At 52.3% G+C, this 24,243-nt stretch overlaps 2 protein-coding genes and 1 long non-coding RNA gene across 7 annotated transcripts; 2 read left to right on the forward strand and 1 right to left on the reverse strand.

The window, feature by feature from the left end:
- Positions 1 to 4,033: 4,033 nt before the first annotated feature.
- Positions 4,034 to 23,619, reverse strand: PEX6 (peroxisomal biogenesis factor 6). Of its 4 annotated transcripts, XM_031012435.3 has the most exons (18): positions 22,608 to 23,617; positions 19,215 to 19,378; positions 18,333 to 18,416; positions 14,211 to 14,313; positions 13,994 to 14,127; positions 13,191 to 13,302; positions 12,606 to 12,814; positions 11,683 to 11,878; positions 11,097 to 11,173; positions 10,840 to 10,972; positions 10,557 to 10,762; positions 10,359 to 10,420; positions 9,996 to 10,104; positions 9,567 to 9,683; positions 9,384 to 9,461; positions 9,099 to 9,238; positions 8,603 to 8,780; positions 4,034 to 6,775 (listed from the first exon to the last, which is right to left on the reverse strand). In XM_031012435.3, exons 1-17 carry the CDS (start codon positions 23,487 to 23,489, stop codon positions 8,644 to 8,646), a joined length of 2,943 nt encoding a protein of 980 aa, XP_030868295.1. In that variant the 5' UTR covers positions 23,490 to 23,617; the 3' UTR covers positions 4,034 to 6,775; positions 8,603 to 8,643. The 4 variants fall into 4 exon arrangements, with proteins under 4 accessions (XP_030868295.1, XP_030868297.1, XP_030868294.1 ...); XM_031012437.3 differs by lacking the exon at positions 4,034 to 6,775 and having other exon boundaries at positions 8,317 to 8,780; positions 22,872 to 23,617; XM_031012434.3 differs by lacking the exon at positions 4,034 to 6,775 and having other exon boundaries at positions 8,317 to 8,780; positions 22,608 to 23,615.
- On the forward strand, positions 5,091 to 8,188 carry GNMT (glycine N-methyltransferase). 2 transcript variants are annotated; one of them, XM_004044031.4, is made up of 6 exons: positions 5,091 to 5,296; positions 6,545 to 6,672; positions 7,095 to 7,211; positions 7,405 to 7,547; positions 7,643 to 7,764; positions 7,850 to 8,188. In XM_004044031.4, exons 1-6 carry the CDS (start codon positions 5,091 to 5,093, stop codon positions 8,019 to 8,021), a joined length of 888 nt encoding a protein of 295 aa, XP_004044079.1. In that variant the 3' UTR covers positions 8,022 to 8,188. The 2 variants fall into 2 exon arrangements, with proteins under 2 accessions (XP_004044079.1, XP_063563210.1); XM_063707140.1 differs by lacking the exon at positions 5,091 to 5,296 and having other exon boundaries at positions 6,318 to 6,672.
- LOC134758647 (uncharacterized) lies at positions 14,048 to 15,023 on the forward strand. The gene is made up of 2 exons (XR_010134077.1): positions 14,048 to 14,136; positions 14,320 to 15,023. It is a non-coding gene; the product is annotated as an uncharacterized lncRNA (long non-coding RNA).
- Positions 23,620 to 24,243: the final 624 nt, after the last annotated feature.

The raw sequence follows: 24,243 nt of genomic DNA on the forward strand, positions 1-24,243 counted from the left end.
TGGGATTACAGGCATGAGCCACCGCACCCAGCCTCCAGGGAACAAGCATTTCTGGCAACTTGAACCCAGGAGGCGGAGGTTGCAGTGAGCCGAGATGGCACCACTCATTCCAGCCTGGGCGACAGAGGGAGACTCCATCTGAAAAAACAAAAACTAAACCATATGTAAAACAAACATTGTTTTGGTCCAGAAAGATGGGACAACTGGAGGTGAGGAGGCTTGGGGGCTTTCAGATCACAGGTGGGAGACAAAGGGTTGCGTTCTTTTGAGTTTCTGATTAGTCTCTCCAAAGGAAGCAATCAGATATGCATTTATCTCAATGGAGGCAGGCTCTCCCCAAGCTCTCAGCTTGAATTAACACTGACATTTTAAAATATCTAGCAAAGACAAACATAAAATTTAGACAAAACCTATGCTGACAAATCTGAAGACCTTTTTATTTTTATTCCCCCAATAATTTTAAAGCTGGCTAGTTTAGTAAAGTTATACTTAAGTGGACTTGAAAATTGCTTAGACGTATTTACTTAATTACTTAAGCCCTTTTTTTTTTTTTTTTTTTTTTTTTTTTGAGACAGGAGTCTCGCTCTGTCGCCCAGGCTGGAGTGCAATGGCACAACCTCGGCTCACTGCAACCTCCACGTCCTGAGTTCAAGCAATTCTCCTGCCTCAGTCTCCCGAGTAGTTGGGATTACAGGCGCCCACCACCATGCCCGGCTAATTTTTGTATTTTTAGTAGAGACAGGGTTTCGCCATGTTGGTCAGGCTGGTCTCGAATTCCTGAGCTCATGATCCACCTCAGCTTCCCCAAGTACTGGGATTACAGGCGTGAGCCACTGCGCCTGGCCGAGCCTTCTTTTACTTATAAGTCAATTTGGTAGACACAACATATAGCAGTAAGTGTACATATAAGTAAATACATCTAGATATGTATACGAACACATAAACGATGACCTGGAACGTTAGCCATGAGATGGCAGTAGAAGCTTGAAGGTTTTACTTTGCCCTAATGGATAATGCAAGGAAGGCTGTGAACCAAAATTTTGGGTAAAGCAGTCTCCATGGCAGTTTTACTTTTTATTTATATTTATTTATTTTTTGAGACAGAGTTTCTCTCTTGTTGCCCAGGCTGGAGTGCAATAGCGCAATCTTGGCTCATCGCAACCTCCGCCTCCCAGATTCAAGCGATTCTCCTGCCTCAGCCTCCCAAGTAGCTGGGATTACAGGCGTGCACCACCATGCCCCGCTAATTTTGTATTTTTAGTAGAGACGGGGTTTCTCCATGTTGGTCAGGCTAGTCTTGAACTCTCAACCTCAGGTGATCTGCCTGCCTCAGCCTCCCAAAGTGTTGGGATTACAGGTGTGAGCCACCATGCCCGGCCAAAGTAGTTTGATTGATTGATTTATTTTTGTTTTGAGACGGAGTCTTGCTCTGTCACCCAGGCTGGAGTGCAGTGGCGCAATCTTGGCTCACTGCAACCTCTGCCACCTGGGTTCAAGCGATTCTCCTGGCTCAGCCTCCCAAGTAGCTGGGATTACAGGCACGTGCCATCATGCCTGGCTAATTTTTGTATTTTTAGTAGAGACAGGGTTTTAGCATCTTGGCCAGGCTGATCTTGAACTCCTGACCACGTGGTCCACCTGTCTTGGCTTCCCAAAGTGCTGGACAGTTTGATTTTTAAAGGCTAAACCTCCCCAGGCTCCAAGGAGCACTGGGGCCAAACAGTACCAAAGGAGAGCATCACCCGTTAACCAGGCCCCCTGCTTAGAACAGTAGCACAGACCGGGCGCTGTGGCTCACACCTGTAATCCCAGCACGGAGGCCGAGGCAGGCAGATCACGAGGTCAGGAGATCGAGACCATCCTGGCTAACACGGTGAAACCCCGTCTCTACTAAAAATACAAAAAAATTAGCCGGGTGTGGTGGCGGGCGCCTATAGTCCCAGCTTCTCGGGAGGCTGAGGCAGGAGAATGGCGTGAACCCGGGAGGTGGAGCTTGCAGTGAGCCAAGATAGCGCCACTGCACTCTAGCCTGGGCGACAGAGCGAGACTCCGTCTCAAAAAAAAGACAAAAGAACAGTAGCACAAAAGCCTGGATGCATGCAACGGCATCCCACTTTCCCATTAGACAGTAAACTTCAGATTCTAAACAATTTGGGGGCCAAGCAGCATAGCAACTGTGAGAGAAAATTCTAAGGAGAGTGTTTTGTTTTTGTTTTTGTTTTTGTTTGAGACGGAGTCTAGCTCTGTCAGGCTGGAGTGCAGTGGCGCAATCTCGGCTCATTGCAACCCCTGCCTCCCGGGTTCAAGCGATTCTCCTGCCTCACCTCCCGAGTAGCTGGGACTATAGGCGTGTGCCACCACACCGGCTAATTTTTGTATTTTTAGTAGAGCCGGGGTTTCACCATGTTAGCCAGGATGGTGTCGATCTCCTGACCTCGTGATCCGCCTGCCTCAGCCTCCCAAAGTGCTGGGATTACAGGCGTGAGCCACTGCGCCCGGCCCAGGAGGGTTTAATACTAGGCCTCAAAACCCCGGCCAAGGGCATCCCCTTTGGCGAGTTTGAGGTCCCAAGGAGCAGGACCAACATAGCTTCTCACTGGAGGGTCCAATCTTAGAGCTCCAGACGTCTCTGGTTGTTACTTAGATGGGCACTGGTGTCACTTTGCTTGTGTTCCCTCCAGAACCTGCTATGAACTTTATAAGAATAGCCATGAAGTGTAGTTAAGAGCTGGATGCGGATGGGCCTTTTTGTTCCATAGCCAGTAGAGTTTGATAAGGGAAGAATTTAGCATAAGAAAAGAAGGTTTAAATCCCCTGAAACAAGTGCGAGTTTGCTCCAAGCTGCACTGCAGGTAGGATTCAGGTACCAAGTGAGGAAATGTTAAAAAAAAAAAAAAAAAAAAAAAAAAAAGTCCTTACCCCTTCAGGGCAGGGCGATTATTCCCATTTGTTCCTAGGCCTTCAGGCAATACCGGGGACTGACCCCAGCCAATTGCCCTCAATTTCCAAGGTGCTACTAGGAAACAGCCGCTCTAAGACTGAAAAAGAAAGAGGAAAAAAAATGAAAAAGACCCAGATTCCTTAAGCAAACTGGCCAGTGGCAGTTAGGCTTCTCCACACGGAAACCCCTAGTTTCACTGGCTATGACCAGAAACCTGCAGTTGCAGGCCAGGCGCGGTGGCTCACACCTGTCATCCCAGCACTTTGGGAGGCCGAGGCGGGTGGATCACGAGGTCAGGAGTTTGAGACCAGCCTGCCAAGCATGGTGAAACCCCGTCTCTACTAAAAATACAAAAATTTGCCAGATATGGTGGCACACGCCTGTAATCCCAGCTACTCAGGAGGCTGAGGCAGGAGAATCGCTTGAACCCGGTAGGCGAGGTTGTAGTGGGCCAAGATCACGCCACTGCACTCCAGCCTGGGCAACAGACCGAGATTCCATCTCAAAAAAAAAAAAAAAAGCCAGGCGCGGTGGCTCACACCTGTAATCCCAGCACTTTGGGAGGCCGACGCCAGTGGCTCACAAGGTCAGGAGTTTGAGACCAGCCTGACCAACATGGTGAAACCCTGCCTCTTCTAAAAATACAAAAATTAGCCGGGCGTGGTGGCGAGCGCCTGTAATCCCAGCTACTCAGGAGGCTGAGGCAGGAGAATTGCTTGAATCTGGGAGGCGGAGGTTGCAGTGAGCTGAGATTGCACCACGGCACTCCAGCCTGGGCGACAGAGCGAGACTCTGTCTCAAAACAAAAACAAAAACAAAAACAAAAAAACCTGCAGTTGCTTCCATGTTTAGGCGCTGCCCACCAAGGGTCCCAAGTTGGAAAGGAAGGAGGAGAGAGGCAGAGAGAGAGAGAGAGAGAAGCAAGAGAGCGACCCTGTAATTGAGCAGAAAGGAAAGGGAGAAAAATGAATCCCAAACTTTGGGCTTACCTCTTTCTGCTGGCTGGCTCGCCAAAATATGTTAACGGTAGAGGATGTCCAGGTTCTTGGCATCTTGAACAAACAATTGGACAAAATGCACAAACAAAGCAAGAAAGGAATGAAGGATTTTATTGAAAATGAAAGTACACTCCACAGTGCGGGAACGAGCATGAGCATAGGGGCTCAAAGGCCCTGTTACAGAGTTTTTGTGAGTTTAAATACCCTCTACTTGGGGTACGCCCTATGTAAATGAAGAGGATGAAGTAAAGTTACAAAGTTATTAATGGCGGGCATACGCCCTATGGAGAGGATATTTCCCGTTATAACTGAAGTGTGAATTGGCCTTATGTTCCCTGTCTCTAGACCCTATTCTCCTGCCTCCTGTGAAAGCAGAGGGTTTTTGTTGTTTGTTTTTTGCTTTTTGTTTTTTGAGACGGAGTCTTGCTCTGTTGCCCAGGCTGGAGTGCAGTGGTGCACTCGGCTCACTGCAACTTCCGCCTTCCCGGGTTCAAGCGATTCTCCTGGCTCAGCCTCCCGAGTAGCTAGGACTACAGGCGCGTGTCACCATGTCCCAGCTAATTTTTCTTTATTTTTAGTAGAGACGTGTTAGCCAGGTTTCACCGTGTTACCGTGTTACCGTCTTCCAGCCGGGCTCCGCCCCTGGGCTTCGGTGGACAGACCAGCTTTACTTCCAGAGACTCTCCCTGTCTTCCCTGCACCGGCTGACTATACCTACACACTTCGGCGGCACAGTCTTTGTTTAGATATGCTGATGCCTTCCTTCGCTGGGAAGGGTCCAGTCCTGCCCGCCTGGCGCTCAGCTCTGCGGATCTCAGGGGATGGAGTGGCAATCTCATTGCTCCCGCCTCTCCTGGCCCCTCTCGCCTTCTCCTCGAGACCCAGGTTAAGTGGGCAGAGGGCTCCGAGGGTCCTCTCCCGCCATGGGATTGCACAGAGGGCTGGGTCCGCAGGCTGGTTAAAAGGACCTAGCCCAGGATTGCGAGGCAGCGCCCTCCCTGCAGCTGGACAGACTCGGGCGCCCGGCCCAAAGCCCGGCAGGGGCGTGTCCGCGCGCTCACCTGCTATTGGCCAGGTGGGGCTGTCGGCTGCCAGCAGTGCTTATGCTTTAAGTGCGGAGCGGGTGGCTGCGGAGCCAGGCGCGGCGCAGGATGGTGGACAGCGTGTACCGGACCCGCTCCCTGGGGGTGGCGGCCGAAGGGCTCCCGGACCAGTACGCGGACGGGGAGGCGGCGCGCGTGTGGCAGCTGTACATCGGGGACACCCGCAGCCGCACCGCCGAGTACAAGGCATGGCTGCTTGGGCTGCTGCGCCAGCACGGCTGCCAGCGGGTGCTCGACGTAGCCTGTGGCACCGGGTGAGCCCAGGCCGGGGCCGGGGGCGTTGCATGAGATCGGGGTCTGGCTCAGCCTGTACCGCGCGGCCGCAGAACCACAGGGCCGGGCACGTCAGGGCGGCCTTTGCCAATCCTGGAACGGGTGGGACACCAGGGCCAGGAGCAGGTACCTGCCCGGCAGAACAGGCACTGCGAGTGCCCCGTGAGGCCAGGGGTCCGGGTAGCGGTTCGCAGGGAGAGGCCCCGGAGAAGGGAGACTGAGTGTGAGTGAGGGTGTGGGCAGAAAAAGTGAGCGTCCCTGAGGCTTTGGAGCCAGAGCCACGGACAGATTGCAAATATTCCTCCTGTGATGGCCTTGGGCAGTGTTAACAGTTAACATTGCTCAACATTTGCACCTGCCAAGCCCAGTGCCAGGAGCTTTTGATACATCACTTTTTCAAACCCTCACAAAGCCCCATGAAGTTAAGCAGTGATATTCTCTCATTTACTACTGGGGAAGTAAGGCCTCAGCAAAGTAAAAGTCCCTCATACATCATCCAGTGAAAAGGAGCTAACAGGCCCGGGTTGGTTAAGATCTGTCCTGTGCTCTATTTTTCTTTTTCTTTCTTTTTTTTTTTTTTTTTTTTTTTGAGATGGAGTCGTGCTCTGTCGCCCAGGCTGGAGTGCAGTGGCTCGATCTTGGCTCACTGCAAGCTCTGCCTCCTGAGTTCGCGCCATTCTCCTGCCTCAGCCTCCCGAGTAGCTGGGACTACAGGCGCCCGCCACCATGCCCAGCTAATATTTTGTATTTTTAGTAGAGACGGGGTTTCGCCGTGTTAGCCAGGATGGTCTCGATCTCCTGACCTTATGATCCGCCCACCTCGGCCTCCCAAAGTGCTGGGATTACAGGCATGAGCCACCGCGCCTGGCTTTGTCCTGTGCTCTAAACCACCATGTTCTACTGCCTTTTGTGCACACGTATTTTAACTTCAAGGAGCCTCAGCTTGTCTGTCTCTCAAATGGGAATGACACTATTTACCTCTCAGGATTGCCATGAGAATTAATGCATATTTGTAGAGTGCCTGGCTCTGAAGAGGTGCTTTTAAAAAAAAGTTGCCTTGTGGTGATAGGAAACAGATTTGTGAGGTCAGTGGAGAGGGCCTGGGGAGAGGAGGCAGAGGAACGGACTCTGAGAAGTAGAGACAAAAGTGTCCGGTGCAGGGTCTCCTCCTGGCCCTCCCAGGCTCCCCTAACTGCCTCTCTCTGCCTCTCCTCGCTGGCCGTACTCAGGGTGGACTCCATTATGCTGGTGGAAGAGGGCTTCAGTGTGACGAGTGTGGATGCCAGTGACAAGATGCTGAAGTATGCACTTAAGGAGCGCTGGAACCGGCGGCACGAGCCCGCCTTCGACAAGTGGGGTATGCAGGTCTAGCCAGGCTCCCCCAGCCCAGTCACCAGGAACACTGTTCATTCTGCCTGGGGCTCCTTTAAGTGGGGGCGGGGGTGGAGTGTTGTGTTTTCCTCGGGGAGACAGAAAAATTACTGTCATTTCTCTGAAAAGCAAGTCTTAAGCCCCAGAATGAGACACCGGGTGTGAAGAGCTGGTTTTAACTATGTTTGTGGCATCTTGTCCCTCCCCTCAAAAAAAAACCCATAAGCACAGAGCCCTCCTTCCCAACCAGGGTTCCTTCTCCCTTGATCCCTCTTTTCTCCTCCCCCTAACTGAACGGGGAGCTTGTGTGTCTTAAGAAGAAACCCAGGCAGGACTGCACTTGGTGGAGGTGGCTGCTACTGGTACCATCGTGCCTCCCTGATTCCTCTTTCCTTTCCTGACCCCTAGTCATCGAAGAAGCCAACTGGATGACTCTGGACAAAGATGTGCCCCAGTCAGCAGAGGGTGGCTTTGATGCTGTCATCTGCCTTGGAAACAGTTTCGCTCACTTGCCAGACTGCAAAGGTAAGAGAGGGTGTGGCCCTGGGCATGGCCCCCGCCTTGAGGCCCCCTTCCACAGACATCTGGCACCTGCTCTCCTGCCAAAGCAGACTCTCTGCCTTGGCTCTGGCACCCCTGGGGAGGGGAGAGATGGGAGGGAGACTGGTGCTGGGGGCCCTGAGCAGATGGAGTCTTTCTGCCCCTGCCTGGAGCTCAGGGGACCAGAGTGAGCACCGGCTGGCGCTGAAAAACATTGCGAGCATGGTGCGGGCAGGGGGCCTACTGGTCATTGATCATCGCAACTACGACCACATCCTCAGCACAGGCTGTGCACCCCCAGGGAAGAACATCTACTATAAGGTGGGGCCCTCTGGGGTGGGGGTGGGGTGGAGGGAGGGTCCAGTGGCCCCAAGGTGGGTTACAGAGGCTAATGCAGGCTGCCTCACCACCTACAGAGTGACTTGACCAAGGACGTCACAACATCAGTGCTGATAGTGAACAACAAGGCCCACATGGTGACCCTGGACTATACGGTGCAGGTGCCGGGGGCTGGCCAGGATGGCTCTCCTGGCTTGAGGTACCACTTGGCTCAGTGGGGGTGAGGCGGTAGTTGGGGCAGCTGAGGTCACCAGTCCTCATGGTTGCTGGGGGCTCTGTTACAGTAAGTTCCGGCTCTCCTACTACCCACACTGTCTGGCATCCTTCACGGAGCTGCTCCAAGCAGCCTTTGGGGGTAAGTGCCAGCACAGCGTCCTGGGCGACTTCAAGCCTTACAAGCCAGGCCAAACCTACATTCCCTGCTACTTCATCCACGTGCTCAAGAGGACAGACTGAGTGTGGCCTCAGCTCCCACAAGCCTCTGCCCAGGCACTGCTAGGCTCTGTCTGGAAGATGGGGACCAGCAGCCACACCAGGGCCAGCCTCTAGAGCAGACTACAGCTGGGGTGCAGGGATGTGGGTTCCACAGACGGAAGGGTAAACAATATAGTCTTTTTCAGTTCCTGCATGCCTTGTGTTTATGTCAGAAGGATCAGGCTCCCATGCTGCCCACCCCCCCACCCTCTCCCAGGGCTTACTCCTCCCACAACCCTGCTCTTTCTCACTCCAACCTTTCATGCCACAACACCAGTAGGGGGCGGGACATGCTTTATTTTCAGCCACAGAACTAGCCCTCTCAGGGCCCAATCCCCAGAACCCAAGGCCCTGGCCCTCTTCCTGAGCAGATGGGCCTTTCTCTTAGAGCCGGCCTGGAAGGAGGGGCAAGTAGGCAGGAGATGTCTCTTGAGCTGTTGCTGCTGTCTCAATGCCACTTTGCACCCTGGGATCTCCTGGAGGGAGGTGGCCTCCAGGTGGGTTGGCAGCAGCCTGAGGAGGAGCCCTTCCTTCCCAGATATCTCTGTGGGCTATCAAGGTACCTGCAGCCATGCTGAGCGGGGTCCCAGACCCTGGGGGGCTCCTAGCAGGCAGCAAACTTGCGCTGGATGCGCTTGTACCGGAGCAGCTCCTGCTCACTGACTGAGGGTTGCAGCCGGGCGGCAGCCTGCAGCAAATCCTCCATGGTGAGCATCAGTGCTGAGCTCCCTGGCTCCAGCCCTGGAGACGACAAGGTGGGGAGGCTGTGGTCTATGCCCAGGCAGGGGAGAGCCCTGCGAAGGTGCCTTCCTGCTCAGGGTCTCCTAGATATCAGTGATCTTCCCTCTGGAATCCAGGACTAGGTTTGTCTCCCACTAGTTTTTGTTTTCCCTTAAACATTTTTTTTAGAGTTGGGGTCTCTCTGTGTTGCCCAGGCTGGCCTCAAACTCCTGGGCTCAAGCGATCCTCCCACCTCAGCCTCTCAAGTAGCTGGGACTCAGGTGCACCCAGCTCCCCACTAGCTTTTTGGTTGACCTCTCAGGCCAGCAAGTGGCTCACCTTCCTCCAGGTCATGAACCCTGCGTTTGAGGGCAGCTGTCATGGCATCAGAGCAGAGAGAGTAGAGGTCCGCGCCCGTCAGCTGGGGAGGGCAGCAATCTAGCACGTTTACCAGGCTCACAGATGGCTCTAGCTTGAATCTGTTGTGGGATACGGGAAGAAACAGAGTTAGCATCACCTCCTCCCTCGAAAGCCAGTGCTGACCAGCTCATCCTGCATGTTGCATGCATCCCCTAAGCATCCCAAGGCCCAAGCCCTTTGCAGTCTTCCTCTAACAGAGCATACTTGCGTGTGATGGCACTTAGAACGCGTAGCTGGGAGGCCCGGTCCTCGTTTGTCCCCACAAACACCAGCTTGTCAAATCTTTAGGGAGACAGGCAGGTATAGGTATAAGTTTCAGGGAGCCCAGCCATGAGGGGTGAAGGAGGCACAAAATGAGGGTGGAGATGAGCAGTACAAGGGGCCCACCTGCCAGGCCGCAGAAGGGCAGGGTCCAGGAGATCTGGTCTGTTGGTGGCTCCAATCACAAACACATCCTGAGTGCTGTGCAGCCCATCTAGCTCGGCAAGGAGCTGAGACACCACCCTGGAGAGAAGGGAGCAAGGGCAAGAGTCCTTGGTGTCCCCCTTAGACTCTGCCCCTGCCTGTGGTACCTCTCTTTACAGGCAGTCTCAACAGGGCCCTCCACTCAGCTGTGCCCAGTGTGCCCCACCAGGTAGGCCCCCATTCTCCTCAGTGGACCCTGCCCAATTTCATGGCCCCTTTCAGCTTCCATTATATTGTCTCAGAACTAAAACAGCAGGAACTTCTATCTCTGGACTCTGAAGACTGCTGTGAGCTTTCTCATATCCTTCCCACCCTGGACCCCTCAGCTTTCATTCCCACTCAGACCCCTACCTGTCCATCACTCCTCCAGAATCTCCACTTCGCCCCCGGCTTGGGGCCAAAGAGTCCAGTTCATCAAAGAAGATAATGCATGGAGCTGCAGCCCTGGCCCTGGCAAACACTGAAGAGAGAGAGGGGCCCACAGGAGGGCAAAGCTCGGCTTGTGGGGGGTTGAAGTTAGGTGAGAGCAGGGAGGGAAACTGGGGCCTGACAATACAGCACTGGCATCCCAGGTACTAGACCCAGCTGGGCAGGAACCTGACTTGTAGAAAGGAGGATTAGGAATGACCATGAGTAGCCTGGGAGTAGGGGGTGGCTTGGGGGCCATCGGGGTTTGGGAAGCATGGGACGCCCTGCCCCTCCCTGCTCACTCACCTTCCCGCACATTCTCCTCACTTTGGCCCACATACATGTTAATGAGCTCTGGACCCTTCACGCTGAGTGAGAGGATGTGAGAAGGTGAGACCCATCAGATGCACATACACACAATTGACCTCTTGGGCAGCCCCTCCTGCTCCCCAGCCTGCTGCAGCCCCTGATCCACCCACCATCCCTTCCAGGCCCCCTGGCCACCTGAGGAAGGTAAGGCTGCACTCAGTGGCTACTGCCTTGGCCAGAAGGGTCTTGCCGGTGCCAGGGGGCCCATGGAGCAGAAGGCCTGAGCGTCTCAGGCCCAGGCTCAGTAGCTCAGGGTGCTCCAGGGGGAGCTGAATGGTCTCCAGGATCTCCTTCTTCACCTCCTGCAGCCCACCCACATCATGCCAGGACACTGAGGGGATCTAGGAGATGGAAAGTGCGTGGTTGGGATATGCTCTTGGAGGGGCTCCTGTCCCACCTCCAAGGACTTGGTCTCCACCTTGGGGGCTCCAACGGCCTGGGAGTGAGCTGTCTGCAGTTGCTCCAGTGCCTGCCCAAAGTCCTCAGCCAGGAGAGGAAAGCCGGCAGCACACAGCTCCCCCTCATCCTCCTCAGTCAAGCCACCTGCCAAACTGCAAAGAGGAACACAGGGAGGCCTCCTCACCATCAGCGTCCCATTCCCTTCTCCCTTCCTCACCACCCACCCGTCTACATCCATTTCCTCTTTCCGCCTTTCCGGTGCCCACGTCCTCTTACCCTGAGTTCTTGATCCTGGTGCAGGCTGCCCGGCTGCTGTGGGTCAGAAGGGCATAGAGATCCCCTACCACAAAGCCCTAGGGAACCACAGGAAAGGACACATGAGCAGGGCACAGTAGGCAGGAACCTTCAGGGACCGTCCCCCAGCTAGAGCAGAGGCCCTCTGTTGATGCCTTAGGTTTGTTTTGTTTTGTTTTGTTTTGTTTTTGAGACGGAGTTTTGCTCTTGTTGCTCAGGCTGGAGTGCAATGGCGCGATCTCGGCTCACCGCAACTTCCACCCAGGTTCAAGCGATTATCCCACCTCAGCCTCCCGAGTAGCTGGGATTACAGGCATGTGCCACCACACCTGGCTAATTTTGTATTTTTAGTAGAGACGGGGTTTCTCCATGTTGGTCAGGCTGGTCTCAAACTCCCAACCTCAGGTGATCCGCCCACCTTGGCCTCCCAAAGTGCTAGGATTACATGCGTGAGCCACGGCGCTCGGGCTGGGTTTTCTACTCTCACTCACAAGGCAACAGGACTGAGTTCTTGTAACAAAAGCCAGGGACCTCCTAGGGAGGGCCAGTACTCTCCCTTGATACTCACTGCACACCGCCGTGCTAGCTGTGCCAAGTTCACCTCCTGGCCCAGGGGAAGGTGGGCAGTGAGAGCCCGCAGGATGCTGAGCCGCTGCCCCTCTGACAGAGCAGGCACCTCGAGCTCATGAGGAAATGCTGTCTGCACATCAGCAGGCAGGTCCTGGGCCCGGCTTGTGGTGGCCACAACCATGAGGGGAGGGCAGCTGCAGACAGAGGAGTGGGCACTGAGGGTGAGAACATGGCTGGCAGCTCCTGTGGACTGCCTTGTCCCAAAGTCGGCACAGAAGGGCAGGGAAGTGAGGTGGGTGCTAGGATGGGGTAGGGAGATGAGCATCTACCCCAGTTCCTATATGGGGGAACTGTGTTTCCCTCATCACATTGAGGGCAGAGGCTTTTTCTTTAACTGAGTGTTCCCCAAGAAATGCTAGGCCACAGACTCTTCCCTCTGGATCCCTCTAAAGACACTGAGCTCAGGGCTGTCTAGAGGGCAGCCAAATGGATGGGAGATGACTGAGAAGCCACTGAGGGGTGAGAGAAGGGAGGGCTGAAAGGCTGAAAAGTAGGAGGGCTGGCCCCCCCACCCCCGCTTTTTTTTTTCTTTTTAAGACTGAGTCTTGCTCTTGTCGCCCAGGCTGGAGTGCAATGGTGCGATTTTGGCTCACTGCAACCTCCGCCTCCTGGGCTCAAGTGATTCTCCTGCCTCAGCCTCCCAAGTAGCCTGGATTACAGGCACCCGCCACCATACCCAGCTAATTTTTGTATTTTTAGTAGAGACAGGGTTTCACCATGTTGGCCAGGCTGGTCTTGAACTCCTGATCAAGGCAGGTGATCCACCTGCCTCGGCCTCCCAATGTGCTGGGATTACAAGTGTGAGCCACCGCGCCCAGCCGGCCCCCCCCAACTTTGACAGGCCCAGCTCTGTATAAGTACCTGTTGAGGGGGTCCTCATTGAGGAGGAGGTGACGCAGCACAGCCACCACACGGGCATCCTCACCCAGCCCATCACGGTCCCGGCCCAGAAGGTCCACAGCTGTGAGCAACAGGACTGCAGGCCGGCAACGGCGGGCCCGGGAGAAGATGGCCTGCAGTTTTGTCTCCACAGCCCCACTACTGTCTGCGCACAGGCTGGAGCAGGGCACCTGGGGAGGGGATCCCAATGGGTCTGTGAGCAAGAGGCAAGCATGACAGGGGCAGGAGAATCAGGGGAGGAGGAGGTGGAAGATGTGGGCCATTCTTTTTCTCTGGAGGGCAGGGACGGGGAAGGTACCCTGGCCAAGTCCTACCTCTTTTTTACCCTATCCCATTCCCTGGACTGTCCACCAATATCTTGCAACTCCCTCCTCCTTGAAAGTACCTCTCCATAGCTCAGCATCATGGGAATATGCCTGACCCACTGGGCTGAAGTGCTAGGGCCTGTGAGTAGACAGAGGAGGGAGGGGAGAGGAAGCAGCAGAGAGGGAGAACATGAGCTGGGGAGGGGAAGTAGCTGGGGTTCTACTCTCCAGAGACCCTCACCTTCAGTAAGTGGAGCCCAAGGTGACTACAGGCAGCAGCAACTACTGTGGTCTTCCCACAGCCTGGGGGGCCCCGTAGAAGGACACTGCTAGTTCCTGTCAGCAGGGCACCCCTGCAACCAGAGAACAGACATTCGTCTCCTTCATTTTGCCCAAACATTAGAGTCCCCAGTAACACAGGATCCCTTAGATCTAGAAAGCAGATACCCTGTTTTTCTCTCCTTGAGACTCCCTGACCCCAGGCCAGGGCTGTCCCCATGTAGTGAGGCTGTGTCTCCCACACCACCTGTGGTGCTCTGGCCGGGGCATCCAGCATATCCAACAGCCGAAGACTAATTAATTCCCTTTGGCATTGCTGTGCTGCCAATAAAACCTCAACTGTTATGACTGGTCTGAATGGTATTGAGAGACATTGTGGTGGCATTGAGGTGGGGATCTGCATCCACACCTGGGCCACTGGTATGAGGAGTTGTGTCCTTCAGGGCCAGGGCAGTAAAGTGCAGGATGGCCAGTGAGATCCCCAAGGGGAAGGGCAGTCTCAGAAACAGATGCCCCTGCTGGAGATTCTTCCTCCAGAGCCAGCCCTGGAGGACAGAGGTTATCCCAGGAAAGGAGCCTGGGAATTGGCTTACAGAAAGGAGTGGCCTGGTGGCCTGGTGGCCTTGTGTAGGACATACTGGTTTGAGGAAGGTCCTCCCAATCCCACCCTGGCCAGTTCATTAGGAACTACCCATCTGGCTGCTGCTCCTCCAGGGATGTTCTAAGCAGGCTTTTCTCACACCCTGGGGTGATGACCTCACTCACCCTGGCTGGAGGCGAGGCTTCAGGACAGAACAGAGTTCAGACACCAAGGCCTCCAGGCCTGGAGGAGACAAACTGCTCCAGAGAGTGGATTCCTCTGAAGGGAGCCATGGAACAGGGCTCAGGGTAGAACCCACCTGTGAAAGGTAGGAAAAAGCTTTCGTTTCTAAAAATCGTTTCTACCCCCTGCACTGGTCTACACCCATCCTTGGGGCCTCACCATGTACAAGGAGGTATGGGTGGTGTCGGCCAAGTAGGCGCTGGCTGGTCCATCTGGAGCTTCCCCAACTGTTTTCTTCACTTTAAAAAACATTTCCCGCCACCTGCAGGAAAAAGGCCCAATGAACCCGATCCAGAGTCCAAAAACCCCCCTCCTCAAGGACAAGGTTTCTCAATCACAGAGGACAAACAAGAGCACCACAAGAGTGTGTCCCGAGTCACGGTGGGGAAAAGGAATGCAGATGGACTTTCTCATCTTCCTGACAGACCATACACACCTTGAGGGCAAGAGCTATGCCTGTCCCTCTGCATCCCCCATGACAGCCATGAGAGCTCTGAGAGGGTGTGTTTCTCCAGGCATGTGGCCTACCCACCCACATCAATGGGAGAAGCTGCTGCTGCACTAAGCAATGGATCATCTGATTACTTCTACTGGCTTCAGTCTCCCCCTCAAATATACAGCCATCCAGGCCCCAAAAACCCTAGGGGGAAGGGTCCCTTGGCTCTTACTCAATAATCCACAAAATCTCATTGCAGGCGGAGTCCTTAATAATGCCATCTGATGAATAATGGTTCTGTATTCTGGCTGCACATTGGAATTATCTGTGTAACTTTAAAAACTAAACATTTCTCACATATTATATGATTCTATTCAGTAGATCAGCAGTTGCCATTGGCTATGAGGGAAGCTACAGGGAATGACTGCTAATGGGTGCAGAGTTTCTTTTTGAGATGTTGAAAATGTTCTGGAATTAAACAGTGATGTTGGCTGTACAACCTTATGAATAAAAAAATTGAATTGTATACTTTAAAAGTATGGTTTTATGGTGTGTGAATTTTATGTTTTTAAAATTAACCTTTCTCCTTCCTTTGTGAAGGAAAAAAAGCACAGGCTCCAGTCTCACCCTGATTCTGCTCCAATAGATCTGGGATGGGGCTTAGGCACCTGTATTTTTTGAAAGCTTCCCCAGCAATTCTGATGCATAACCAGGGCTGCGCAGTAGTTGGCGAGTGTCATAGTGAGTTAGGGTTATTCAACCTACTAACGAGGAATAGGATGGGTAGCAGGAACAGCTACTAACCCAATTTTCCAGATAAAGAAATCATGAACTACTTCCCTCTTTAATCCTCAGGCAGCAAGGCAATGACAGAGTCAGGCTATAACCTAGTCCTCTTTAAGGTCCAATCAGGCTGCAAATTCCTCTGCTCACACTGCCCCACAGTCTCAAAGCTGCTCTCTCTAGCAGCAAAGGGGTGTGAGAGTGCAGCAAGGTGGAGGGGGAAGCATACCAGGTTAGTATTATGAAACTCTTCTAAGTACTACAGTAAACCTGGAACATCAGGAAGCCTGAATCTGCCTATAATTAATTATAAATAGGTGACAGTGGGCCTCTAACCTAGGCTCTCGATCAAGCTCAACAGCTGAGTCATGGTGTGTATGACTCACCATGGAAGCCCTGCATAGGAATGAGATGGGGGACAGCACTGTGGCATAGGGAGAGACCACCTTCTTCAGTGGAGGGTGGTTGGACCACCTCAGTGAATAGAAAGGCCAGAGCTCTGGAACCTATGTGGACACTGCTAAGGAACACTGAGCTGTGCTCCAGCCAGCCAGATAGGTGATAGTGGAGCTGGCTCCCATGCAGCCTGGTTTGGGGAAGTGGAGCACCAGGGACAGGATGAAGAGGCTACACCAACAGTGGAATTCCTTTCCAGGGCTCACAGGAACTTCTGCAGGGCTTCCCTTCTCAAGCCCAGTGCAGCTTAAAACGCTCATCTGTATCTGTCCTTGGACCCATTGGGCCACTTACTCCAACCCTGCTTTCCTTGCAGGGAAAAGAACTATGTGCTCGGCACTCAGGAGGAAAGCAGGGTTCTACAGAGTTGAGACAATAGAAGTTCAGGAACAGAACTGGCTTGCCAGCCTGTCTCATGAGGTTCTAGTGCCTATTTTCCTTTGAAAGTACAAAGAGTGGGCATTCTGTAGTTTTCCTACTGAAAGCTAGCTCAAAGACGTTTGCTAAATTTATGATAGGAGAGAGAGGTGGGAAGTGACTGCTAAGTGCCAGCCTGGCATTTTCCACCAGACTCGTGGACTTAATTTGGAAAACCTCGAAGAGGTGACATGGAGCCTAAATGGGGTTCCACAGGGCACCACCACCCTGAGACTGGGGGTACTGAGCACTGGCCAGAACCAAGCACTGGATATTGACCAGGGATGAATCAGGCACTCCAAACAAGGACTCTCTCTCCTGGCAGAGGACCCAGGCTGGCTATGCCACAGACCTTGGACATGAAGGCTCTCATGTATGAGTTAGTGCATCTATCAGCTGTGCTCTCCTTCCAGTAAACTGCTACAGGAAATGAGTCCAGAATACAGGGAATGCTGGGATACAGGGCTATACGTTTTCCTCCCTACACATAAGGCTAAAGCAGTGTCTCAATTCTTTGCCTCACCATTTTACATGGAACCTCTGTGGTCAGAGTCAACAAGAGGAGAAAAGCTGGATTCCTTATTTTGGGTTCTTGGCTCGGTTATGCTCTATTTCTCATTCTCTGTTGATAGGACAGGGTAGCCCTCTCAAAAACAATAGAAATCCCTGGCCGGGTGCGGTGGCTCACGCCTGTAATCCCAGCACTTTGGGAGGCCGAGGCGGGCGGATCACAAGGTCAGGAGATCGAGACCATCCTGGTTAACACGGTGAAACCCCATCTCTACTAAAAATACAAAAAATTAGCCGGGCGTGGTGGTGGGCACCTGTATTCCCAGCTACTTGGGAGGCTGAGGCAAGAGAATGGCATGAAACCGGGAGGCGGAGCTTGCAGTGAGCCAAGATTACGCCACTGCACTCCAGCCTGGGCAACAAAGCAAGACTCTGTCTCAAAAAAAAAAAAAAAAAAAAAAAAAATAGAAATCCCTCTCCTGTTTTCAGAGATAGGATTGAGAAGTAGTTTGTGCACACTCCGTAGTTAAGGCAGAAATCAGAGCCTATATATCCTTACGTTGAGATATGGATGGTATGGCCCAAGTCTTCGTCCAAACAACACCAAGGCTGAGAATGGAAAGGAAGGAATCCCGTCTTGGTTTAGGCCATTAAACTCTTCTTTAAAAAGAAAAAAATTTAAATTTTACCTATTTATTTATTTTTTGAGATGGAGTCTTGCTGTGTCACCCAGGCTGGAGAGCAGTGACGCGATCTGGGCTCACTGCAACCTCTGCCTCCCAGGTCCAAGTGATTCTCCCGCCTCAGCCTCCTGAGTAGCTGGGATTACAGACGCCCACCATCACACCCGGCTAATTTTTGTATTTTTAGTAGAGACAGGGTTTCACCATATTGGCCAGGCTGGTCTTGAATTCCTGACCTCAAGTGATCTGCCTGCCTCAGCCTCCCAAAGTGCTGGGATTACAGTCGTGAGCCACCACACCTGGCCTAAACTCTTCTTAGTGCTTTGCTTTACATAGGGCCACCAGTCAGTTTGAGGATAAACACCTCCCAAAGCCAGCAGGGAGTGGTTCTTTTAGTTTGCTTGTTTTTTGAGACAGTGTCTAGCTATATTGCCCAGCCTCCTGAGTAGCTGGGATTATAAGTATGCACCACCATACCTGACTGGTTCTTAACCTTTCTTCAGTCATACACTTGTTTGGGAACTGAAGGACAGGTGAATTTTCTCTCCAAAAAAATGTACACAGGCTGGGGGTGAGTGGCGCGCACCTGTAATCTCAGCACTTTGGGAGGCCAAGGCAGGCAGATCACTTGAGCTCAAGAGTTCGAGCCCAGCCTGGTCAACATGGCGAAACCCTATCTCTACTAAAAATACAAAAACCAATAGCTGGGCGTGGTGATGCGAACCTGTAGTCCCAGCTACTGGGGCAGGGGCAGTGCTGAGGTGGGAGGATTGCTTGAGCCATGGAGGTAGAGGCTGCAGTGAGCTGTGTTTGCACCACTAAACTCCAGCCTGGGTAACAGAGCAAGGTCCTGTTACACACACACATGCACACACAAAGTACATGACAACGAAATCCTCTTGGGCACAAATTACACATGATTTGCAGGGAGGGGATTGTAGAACTCATGCACCCAGGTTACAAATCCCAGCTATAGGACAGAAGGCAGCTGCATACCTGGGCAGTTTCTCTGGACTTCCTTCCAGGATCTCTACTTGCCCAATTGTTGGCACACATAGAACATCCCCTTCCTGGACTACCCTGCAACACAGCAGTGGCCCTGGTCAGGTCACAGTGGGAGTAATGAGCATGTGTTCATTACCACATGTCCACCCCCGACATGCAGACTACTTCTTGAGTCTACTGCCCACCCAGAGATCCCACGTAGTTCTCCAAGGAACAAGTCAGTCTTAGGATGAGCTAGGGGAAATGGTGGAGAGACTAGAAAGGGGGACCAGAGACAGATGAGTGGCAGAGCAGGATCCTGGCTCTTTTGGAGCCCTCTTTAATCACAGGTGTCTCTGTTCGGAATGTCCAAATTAACCTCATGGTTCAGATTTCTCTTCTGTGGTCTCCCTGATATACCAAGAGGCGCCTACCACAATCTGTCTAAAATGTGGTGTTGTTTTTTTTTGTTGTTGTTGTTGTTGTTGTTTTTTTGAGACGGAGTCTCGCTCTGTCGCCCAGGCTAGAGTGCAGTGGTGCGATCTCGGCTCACTGCAAGCTCCACCTCCCGGGTTCACGCCATTCTCCTGCCTCAGCCTCCCAAGTAGCTGGGACTACAGGCGCCCGCCACCACACTCGGCTAATTTTTTTTTTGTATTTTTAGTAGAGACGGGGTTTCACCATGTTAGCCAGGATGCTCTCGATCTCCTGACCTCATGATCCACCCACCTCAGCCTCACAAAGTGCTGGGATTACAGACGTGAGCCACAGCACCCAGCCGCAAATGTGGCTTCTTTTAACCAGGGCCTCTGGGGTACTTGGTTCTAAGGCATGGGATAGGAGGAATGTAATGAGGGTGAGAAGCTATCCTCCTTAAAAGGTTAGGTAGCTAACCTGGGTATCTGAAAGTGCCGGTAGAGAACACCGTCATAATTTCCATTAGTGCTGTAGTGGGGAGAAGACACAATTTCGATGTGTAACTCTCTGGCAAATGGAGGCCCAGGCAGCAATGAGCAGCTTCCTTTGTCTTCAGGGGCGATGGAGCCTTCCAAGTACCTCTATTAGAGAAATAACCACCATGTTATAACCTTCTCCTAAGGGGGCAGGCTCTAACCTGTCTCTCAGCAGCCAACATGTCTATTTCCATCCTGTCTTTCCCATAACCACAAGGCTTGTGGAAGGTGGGGCCTGAGGTAGCAGACCTGAAAACCTCTCCCTCTAATGGGTACCAGGAAGAGAATATCAACTCCTATCCCGACTCTGGCTCCAAAAAATTTTCTCAGTAAAGATAACCTTTCTGTGGCACCTTCAACTTGGCCCAGAGCCAGTGAAATGGTAAAGACATTTATTCCCACAAGACCTATTAGTGACACCAGGCATCCACGGGGATTAACATTAAGTGGTCATTAGTGGGGAAACTGAATTCAGGCTGTGGGAAAAGCTGAAAGCGTTGGTTCAGTCGTTGGTTGGTTCAATGAGCTCTACTCTTGAGTACCCCAGTAGTTTTTCCTCCATTCAGGAGGAAACCTACATCCACTCCCTTTCACATGTATTTCACATGTATCTCTACCTGACATCCCAAAGTATTAACTGGCTACTCTAGTATTGCCCAGTAGAACTCTCTACAATGGAATAGTCTATATCTGCATGTGCTATTGAGCACTTGAAATGTGGCTAAAAAGATAAAAACAAAACAAAAACAAAGAAATGTAGCTAAAGCAACTAAAAAACATGATTTAGTTTTTTGTTTTTGTTTTTTTTGAGACTTAGTCTCACTTTGTCGCCCATGATGAAGTGCAATGGCACAGTCTCGGCTCATTGCAACCTCTGCCTCCTGGGTTCAAATGATTCTCTTTGTGCCTCAGCCTCCTGAGTAGCTGGGACTATAGGCATGTGCACCACTATGCCTGGCTAATTTTTGTGGGTTTTATTTTTTTCTTGAGATGGAGTCTCGCTTGTCACCCAGGCTGGAGTGCAGTGGCACCATCTCGGCTCACTGCAAGCTCCACCTCCCAGGTTCAAGGGATTCTCCTGCCTCAGCCTCCAGAGTAGCTGGGATGACAGGCATGTGCCACCACACCTAATTTTTTTTTTTTTGTATTTTTAGTAGAGACGGGGTTTCACCGTGTTAGCCAGGATGGTCTCAATCTCCTGACCTTGTGATCTGCCTGCCTTGGCCTCCCAAAGTGCTGGGATTTAATTTTTGTATTTTTAAAAATAGAGATGGGGTTTCACCATGTTAGCCAGGCTTACTTTATTTAGTTTTAACTAAATTTAAAAATTTAAAAAGCCACAAAGTGGCTGGTGGCTTCCATATTAGACAGCACCATCTAAACCATATATCCAGGTCCTTAATTAAACACTATACTGTATTTGTCCCCCTAAACACAACTTTCATTTTTTTCTTTTTTTGAGACAGAGTCTTGCTCTGTCGCCCAGGTTGGAGTGCAGTGGTGTGATCTGGGTTCACTGCAACTGCCACCTCCCAGGTTCAAGCGATTCTCCTGCTTCAGCCTCCCCAGTTATTGGGTTTACTGGTGTGCACCACCATACTGGGCTGATTTTTGTATTTTTAGTAGAGATGAGGTTTCACCATGTAGGCCAGGCTGGTCTCGAATTCCTGACCTCAAGTGATCTGCCTGGCTCAGCCTCCCAAAGTGCTGGGATTACAGGCATGAGCCACTGCACCTGGCCTTCTTTTTTTTTTTACACAATGAAGGCTTTTTTTTGTCACTCTTATGTCTGTTATGGTGAACTGGTGCGTCTTTACTCAGTAACCCATGGAAATGGAACAACTATTATCTGTTCTACAACTTTCTTCTTGAAGTAAAGGCAGAAACCAAAAACTTTCCTTGGATGTATTTAGTAAAATATTAAAATTAAACACCAGGCACCAAAGATAATAAAGACTCCTTTCCTTCAAGGTATTTACAATATATAATTGGGGATTAAACAGATTATGTAATCATAACAAGATAGAATAAAATAAATGCCATAAAAAAGATAGAAAATGCTATAGGAGGAAGTTCTAAATTCGTGGCTGTGAGATCATGAAAGGCTTTGTGACAAGGGTGTCATCTTTAGATGGCTCTTGAGGGAAAGGAGGGTAGGATTTTAACAGATGAGGCTAGAATAATAGGAAACAATTTGAAGTCAAGGATAAGAATGAGAAAAGCACAGAGACATCATCCTCCATATTATAAAGCACAATACTGAATACATTGTAGCAATTCAATAAACTAATTAGATTGAGTAGATTAACATACACATCTGAAACCTCACCTTTTTTTTTTTTTTTTTTACACAGAATTTCGCTCTGTCGTCCAGGCAGGAGTGCAGTGGTGTGATCTGGGCTCACTGCAACCTCCACCTCCCAGGTTCAAACAATTCTCCTGCCTCAGCCTCCCAAGTAGCTGGGATTACAGGCATGCACCACCACACCCAAACTTCACCTTTCACCTGAATGGATGAAAGTCTTTTGTATGCCCCACTACATTATGGAGGCTTATGATATTTTGATTACAGAAAATGGATCAATAGGCCGGGTGTGGTGGCTCACATCTGTAATCCCAACACTTTGGTTGGATCACCTGAGGTCAGGAGTTCGAGACCAGCCTGACCAATACGGTGAAACCCCGTCTCTACTAAAAATTACAAAAATTAGCCGGGCGTCGTGGCGCGAGCCAGTAGTAGGAGGCTGGGACAGGAGAATCGCTTGAACCTGGGAGGCGGAGGTTGCAGTAAGCCGAGATCGCGTCACCACACTCCAGCCTGGGTGACAGAGCAAGACTCCATCTCAAAAAAAAAAAAAAAAAAGGAAAGAAAGAAAAAGAAAATAGATAAATGAGGCTAAGAAACATTATGCTTTTTTTTTTTTTTGAGACAGAGTTTCACTCTTATCGCCCAGGCTGGAGTGCAATGGCGCGATCTCGGCTCACCGCAACCTCCGCCTCCCAGGTTCAAGCGATTCTCCTGCCTCAGCCTCCCAAGTAGCTGGGATTAGAGGCATGCACCACCATGCCCGGCTAATTTTACATTTTTTTAGTAGAGGCGGGGTTTCTCCATGTTGGTCAGGCTGGTCTCGAACTCCCGACCCCAAGTGATCCGCTCGCCTCGGCCTCCCAAAGTGCTGGGATTACAGGCGTGAGTCACCGCGCCCGGCTAGAAACATTATGTTCAAAGTCCGGGATGATATGGGGCACGAGTCCTAAATCTTCCAATTTACCTAAGACAGAGAAGAAGGTATAAGGAAGAGGAAGCACTCCTGACCCCAATCCTTTATCCTACCTGAATTCTGAGCTCTCCCATTTCCAGGGGGTCACAGCCAAGATTAAAAGCCAAAGTGGCAGGGACAAGCGCCAGTCCGTCAGCGAGGGGCTCTCCCAGCTGTCCAGAGCCGGGTCCCAGTCTATCAGAGAGGTCCCAGCGAGGTTCTAGGACCTGCACCCTGGCCAAGTGCGGCTGTGAAGTGTTCGATGACACTCTGGCCCGGGCCACCCACACCCATTCGCCCTGGAAGAGGCCAAGGCCACGGAGACAGCTCCGGCTCACCCCTAGTGAATCTCCAGTCCCTCCCAGAACTCCCTGGAGTCGCCGCACTGTGCCAGAAACCGCAAAGGAGGACACCACGGGCGGGGGTGGGGGCCGACTGCTGTCCCCAGACTCTGGGCACAGTCTGGCCCGCCCGCGGAGCTCAGTCACAGCCAGCCGAGTCCCTGGGCCCAGCAGCCCTTGCAACGCCGGCCGCGTCTCCAGCACCCGCGGTCCGGGCACTGGGAGGGTCTCTCCGCGCCTCACCAGCAGCGGCCCGACTCGCGGTCCGAGCCCAGGCCCCAGCGAGGTGCCAAGCAGTGCCCAACCTAGCGCCGGGGGCCGCCGCACCGCCCGCGCCCGCACCCAGGCCCCGGAGCCCAGTGCCAGGAGCCGCAGCAGCGCGCGGCTAACCAGTAGCTGCGGCGGCCCGGGACCCTGCTCTTCGGTGCCCGCGTCCGGTCCCTCCAGGGCTGCCACCAGCAGCGCCGGCCCTGCCGGGCTCTCCCCTGCAGGCCTCAGGGCCAGCACCAGGCCCAGCCCCGCCGCCGGCCACGGGCCCCCGGGTGGCAGCAGCACTGCCAACGGGGGTGTCTCGGTCGGAAAGGGCTCCAGGACCCGCAAGACAGCCAGCGCCATGGTGACAGGACACCAACGAGGAGGGTGAAGGAGCGCAGCTTCCGGAGTCAGAGAGCCAGACGACTAGTGTGCGCGAGTGCCGCTTCCGCTTCCGTCAGGGGAGGCCAGAGGAAAAGGGGAGGGGCGTCGGGTGCCGCGAACTTGCTCTGAGGGGGTTAGCTGCGCCTCGGATTGATCTGCGTCGTGCCTCGATAGGCAGTAACCTTCATCGCTGCGGTTGCGTAGCGTTTACGCATGCGCCATTTGAACTTGTGCTTAAGGGATTTATCTTTGCCTTCTACGGAAGTAATGTCCTCTTAACTATTTTTCCCCGTGGCATGAACGTTAACAGTTTATTGACTGATAAATGAACAGTCAGCATGCTCGGGATGACTGGGCCCAGTGCTGGGAGCTCTAGGTGAAATGTTTCGGAAGGAGTCCGCTCCTCTGCGGAGCTACTGCAGCTTCCCCTGTGGAACTGTGAGCACTGAGGTTTGAGGGTTGCAGGAAAGGTTGCAGAAGGGAGTAGCAGGATTAGAAAACTGTCTCACACTTGCTTATAGGTATATAGTGGCTGCTGAGTGAATTACTAGATGTGATTCATACAGCCCTGGAGTGCTTGGTGCCACCACACATGTTCCAGCACATCTGGCACAAAACCCATGTTCCAGGACTTCTTGCCCTGTTCATTGTTCTGTTTGTTTTACTCCCACCAAACTTAAGTTGAAGACAAAACAGCTTCTTTTCTTTCACCCCCCCCCCCCCCCAAATCCTT

The sequence above is a fragment of the Gorilla gorilla genome, chromosome 5, assembly GCF_029281585.2.
Source record: "Gorilla gorilla gorilla isolate KB3781 chromosome 5, NHGRI_mGorGor1-v2.1_pri, whole genome shotgun sequence".
NCBI lineage: Eukaryota > Metazoa > Chordata > Mammalia > Primates > Hominidae > Gorilla > Gorilla gorilla.

Coding starts and splice junctions, on each gene's coding strand:
- PEX6 (XM_031012435.3), bottom strand. CDS start 23,489: ATGGCGCTGGCTGTCTTGCGGGTCCTGGAGCCCTTTCCGACCGAGACA. Junction 10,421..10,556: donor TGCAGCCTTACCTTCCTCAG/GTGGCCAGGGGG, acceptor CCTCTCACTCAG/CGTGAAGGGTCCAGAGCTCA. Junction 8,781..9,098: donor GGTTCATGACCTGGAGGAAG/GTGAGCCACTTG, acceptor TGTCGTCTCCAG/GGCTGGAGCCAGGGAGCTCA.
- GNMT (XM_063707140.1), top strand. CDS start 6,318: ATGCATATTTGTAGAGTGCCTGGCTCTGAAGAGGTGCTTTTAAAAAAA. Junction 7,548..7,642: donor GGAAGAACATCTACTATAAG/GTGGGGCCCTCT, acceptor CACCACCTACAG/AGTGACTTGACCAAGGACGT. Junction 7,765..7,849: donor GATGGCTCTCCTGGCTTGAG/GTACCACTTGGC, acceptor GCTCTGTTACAG/TAAGTTCCGGCTCTCCTACT.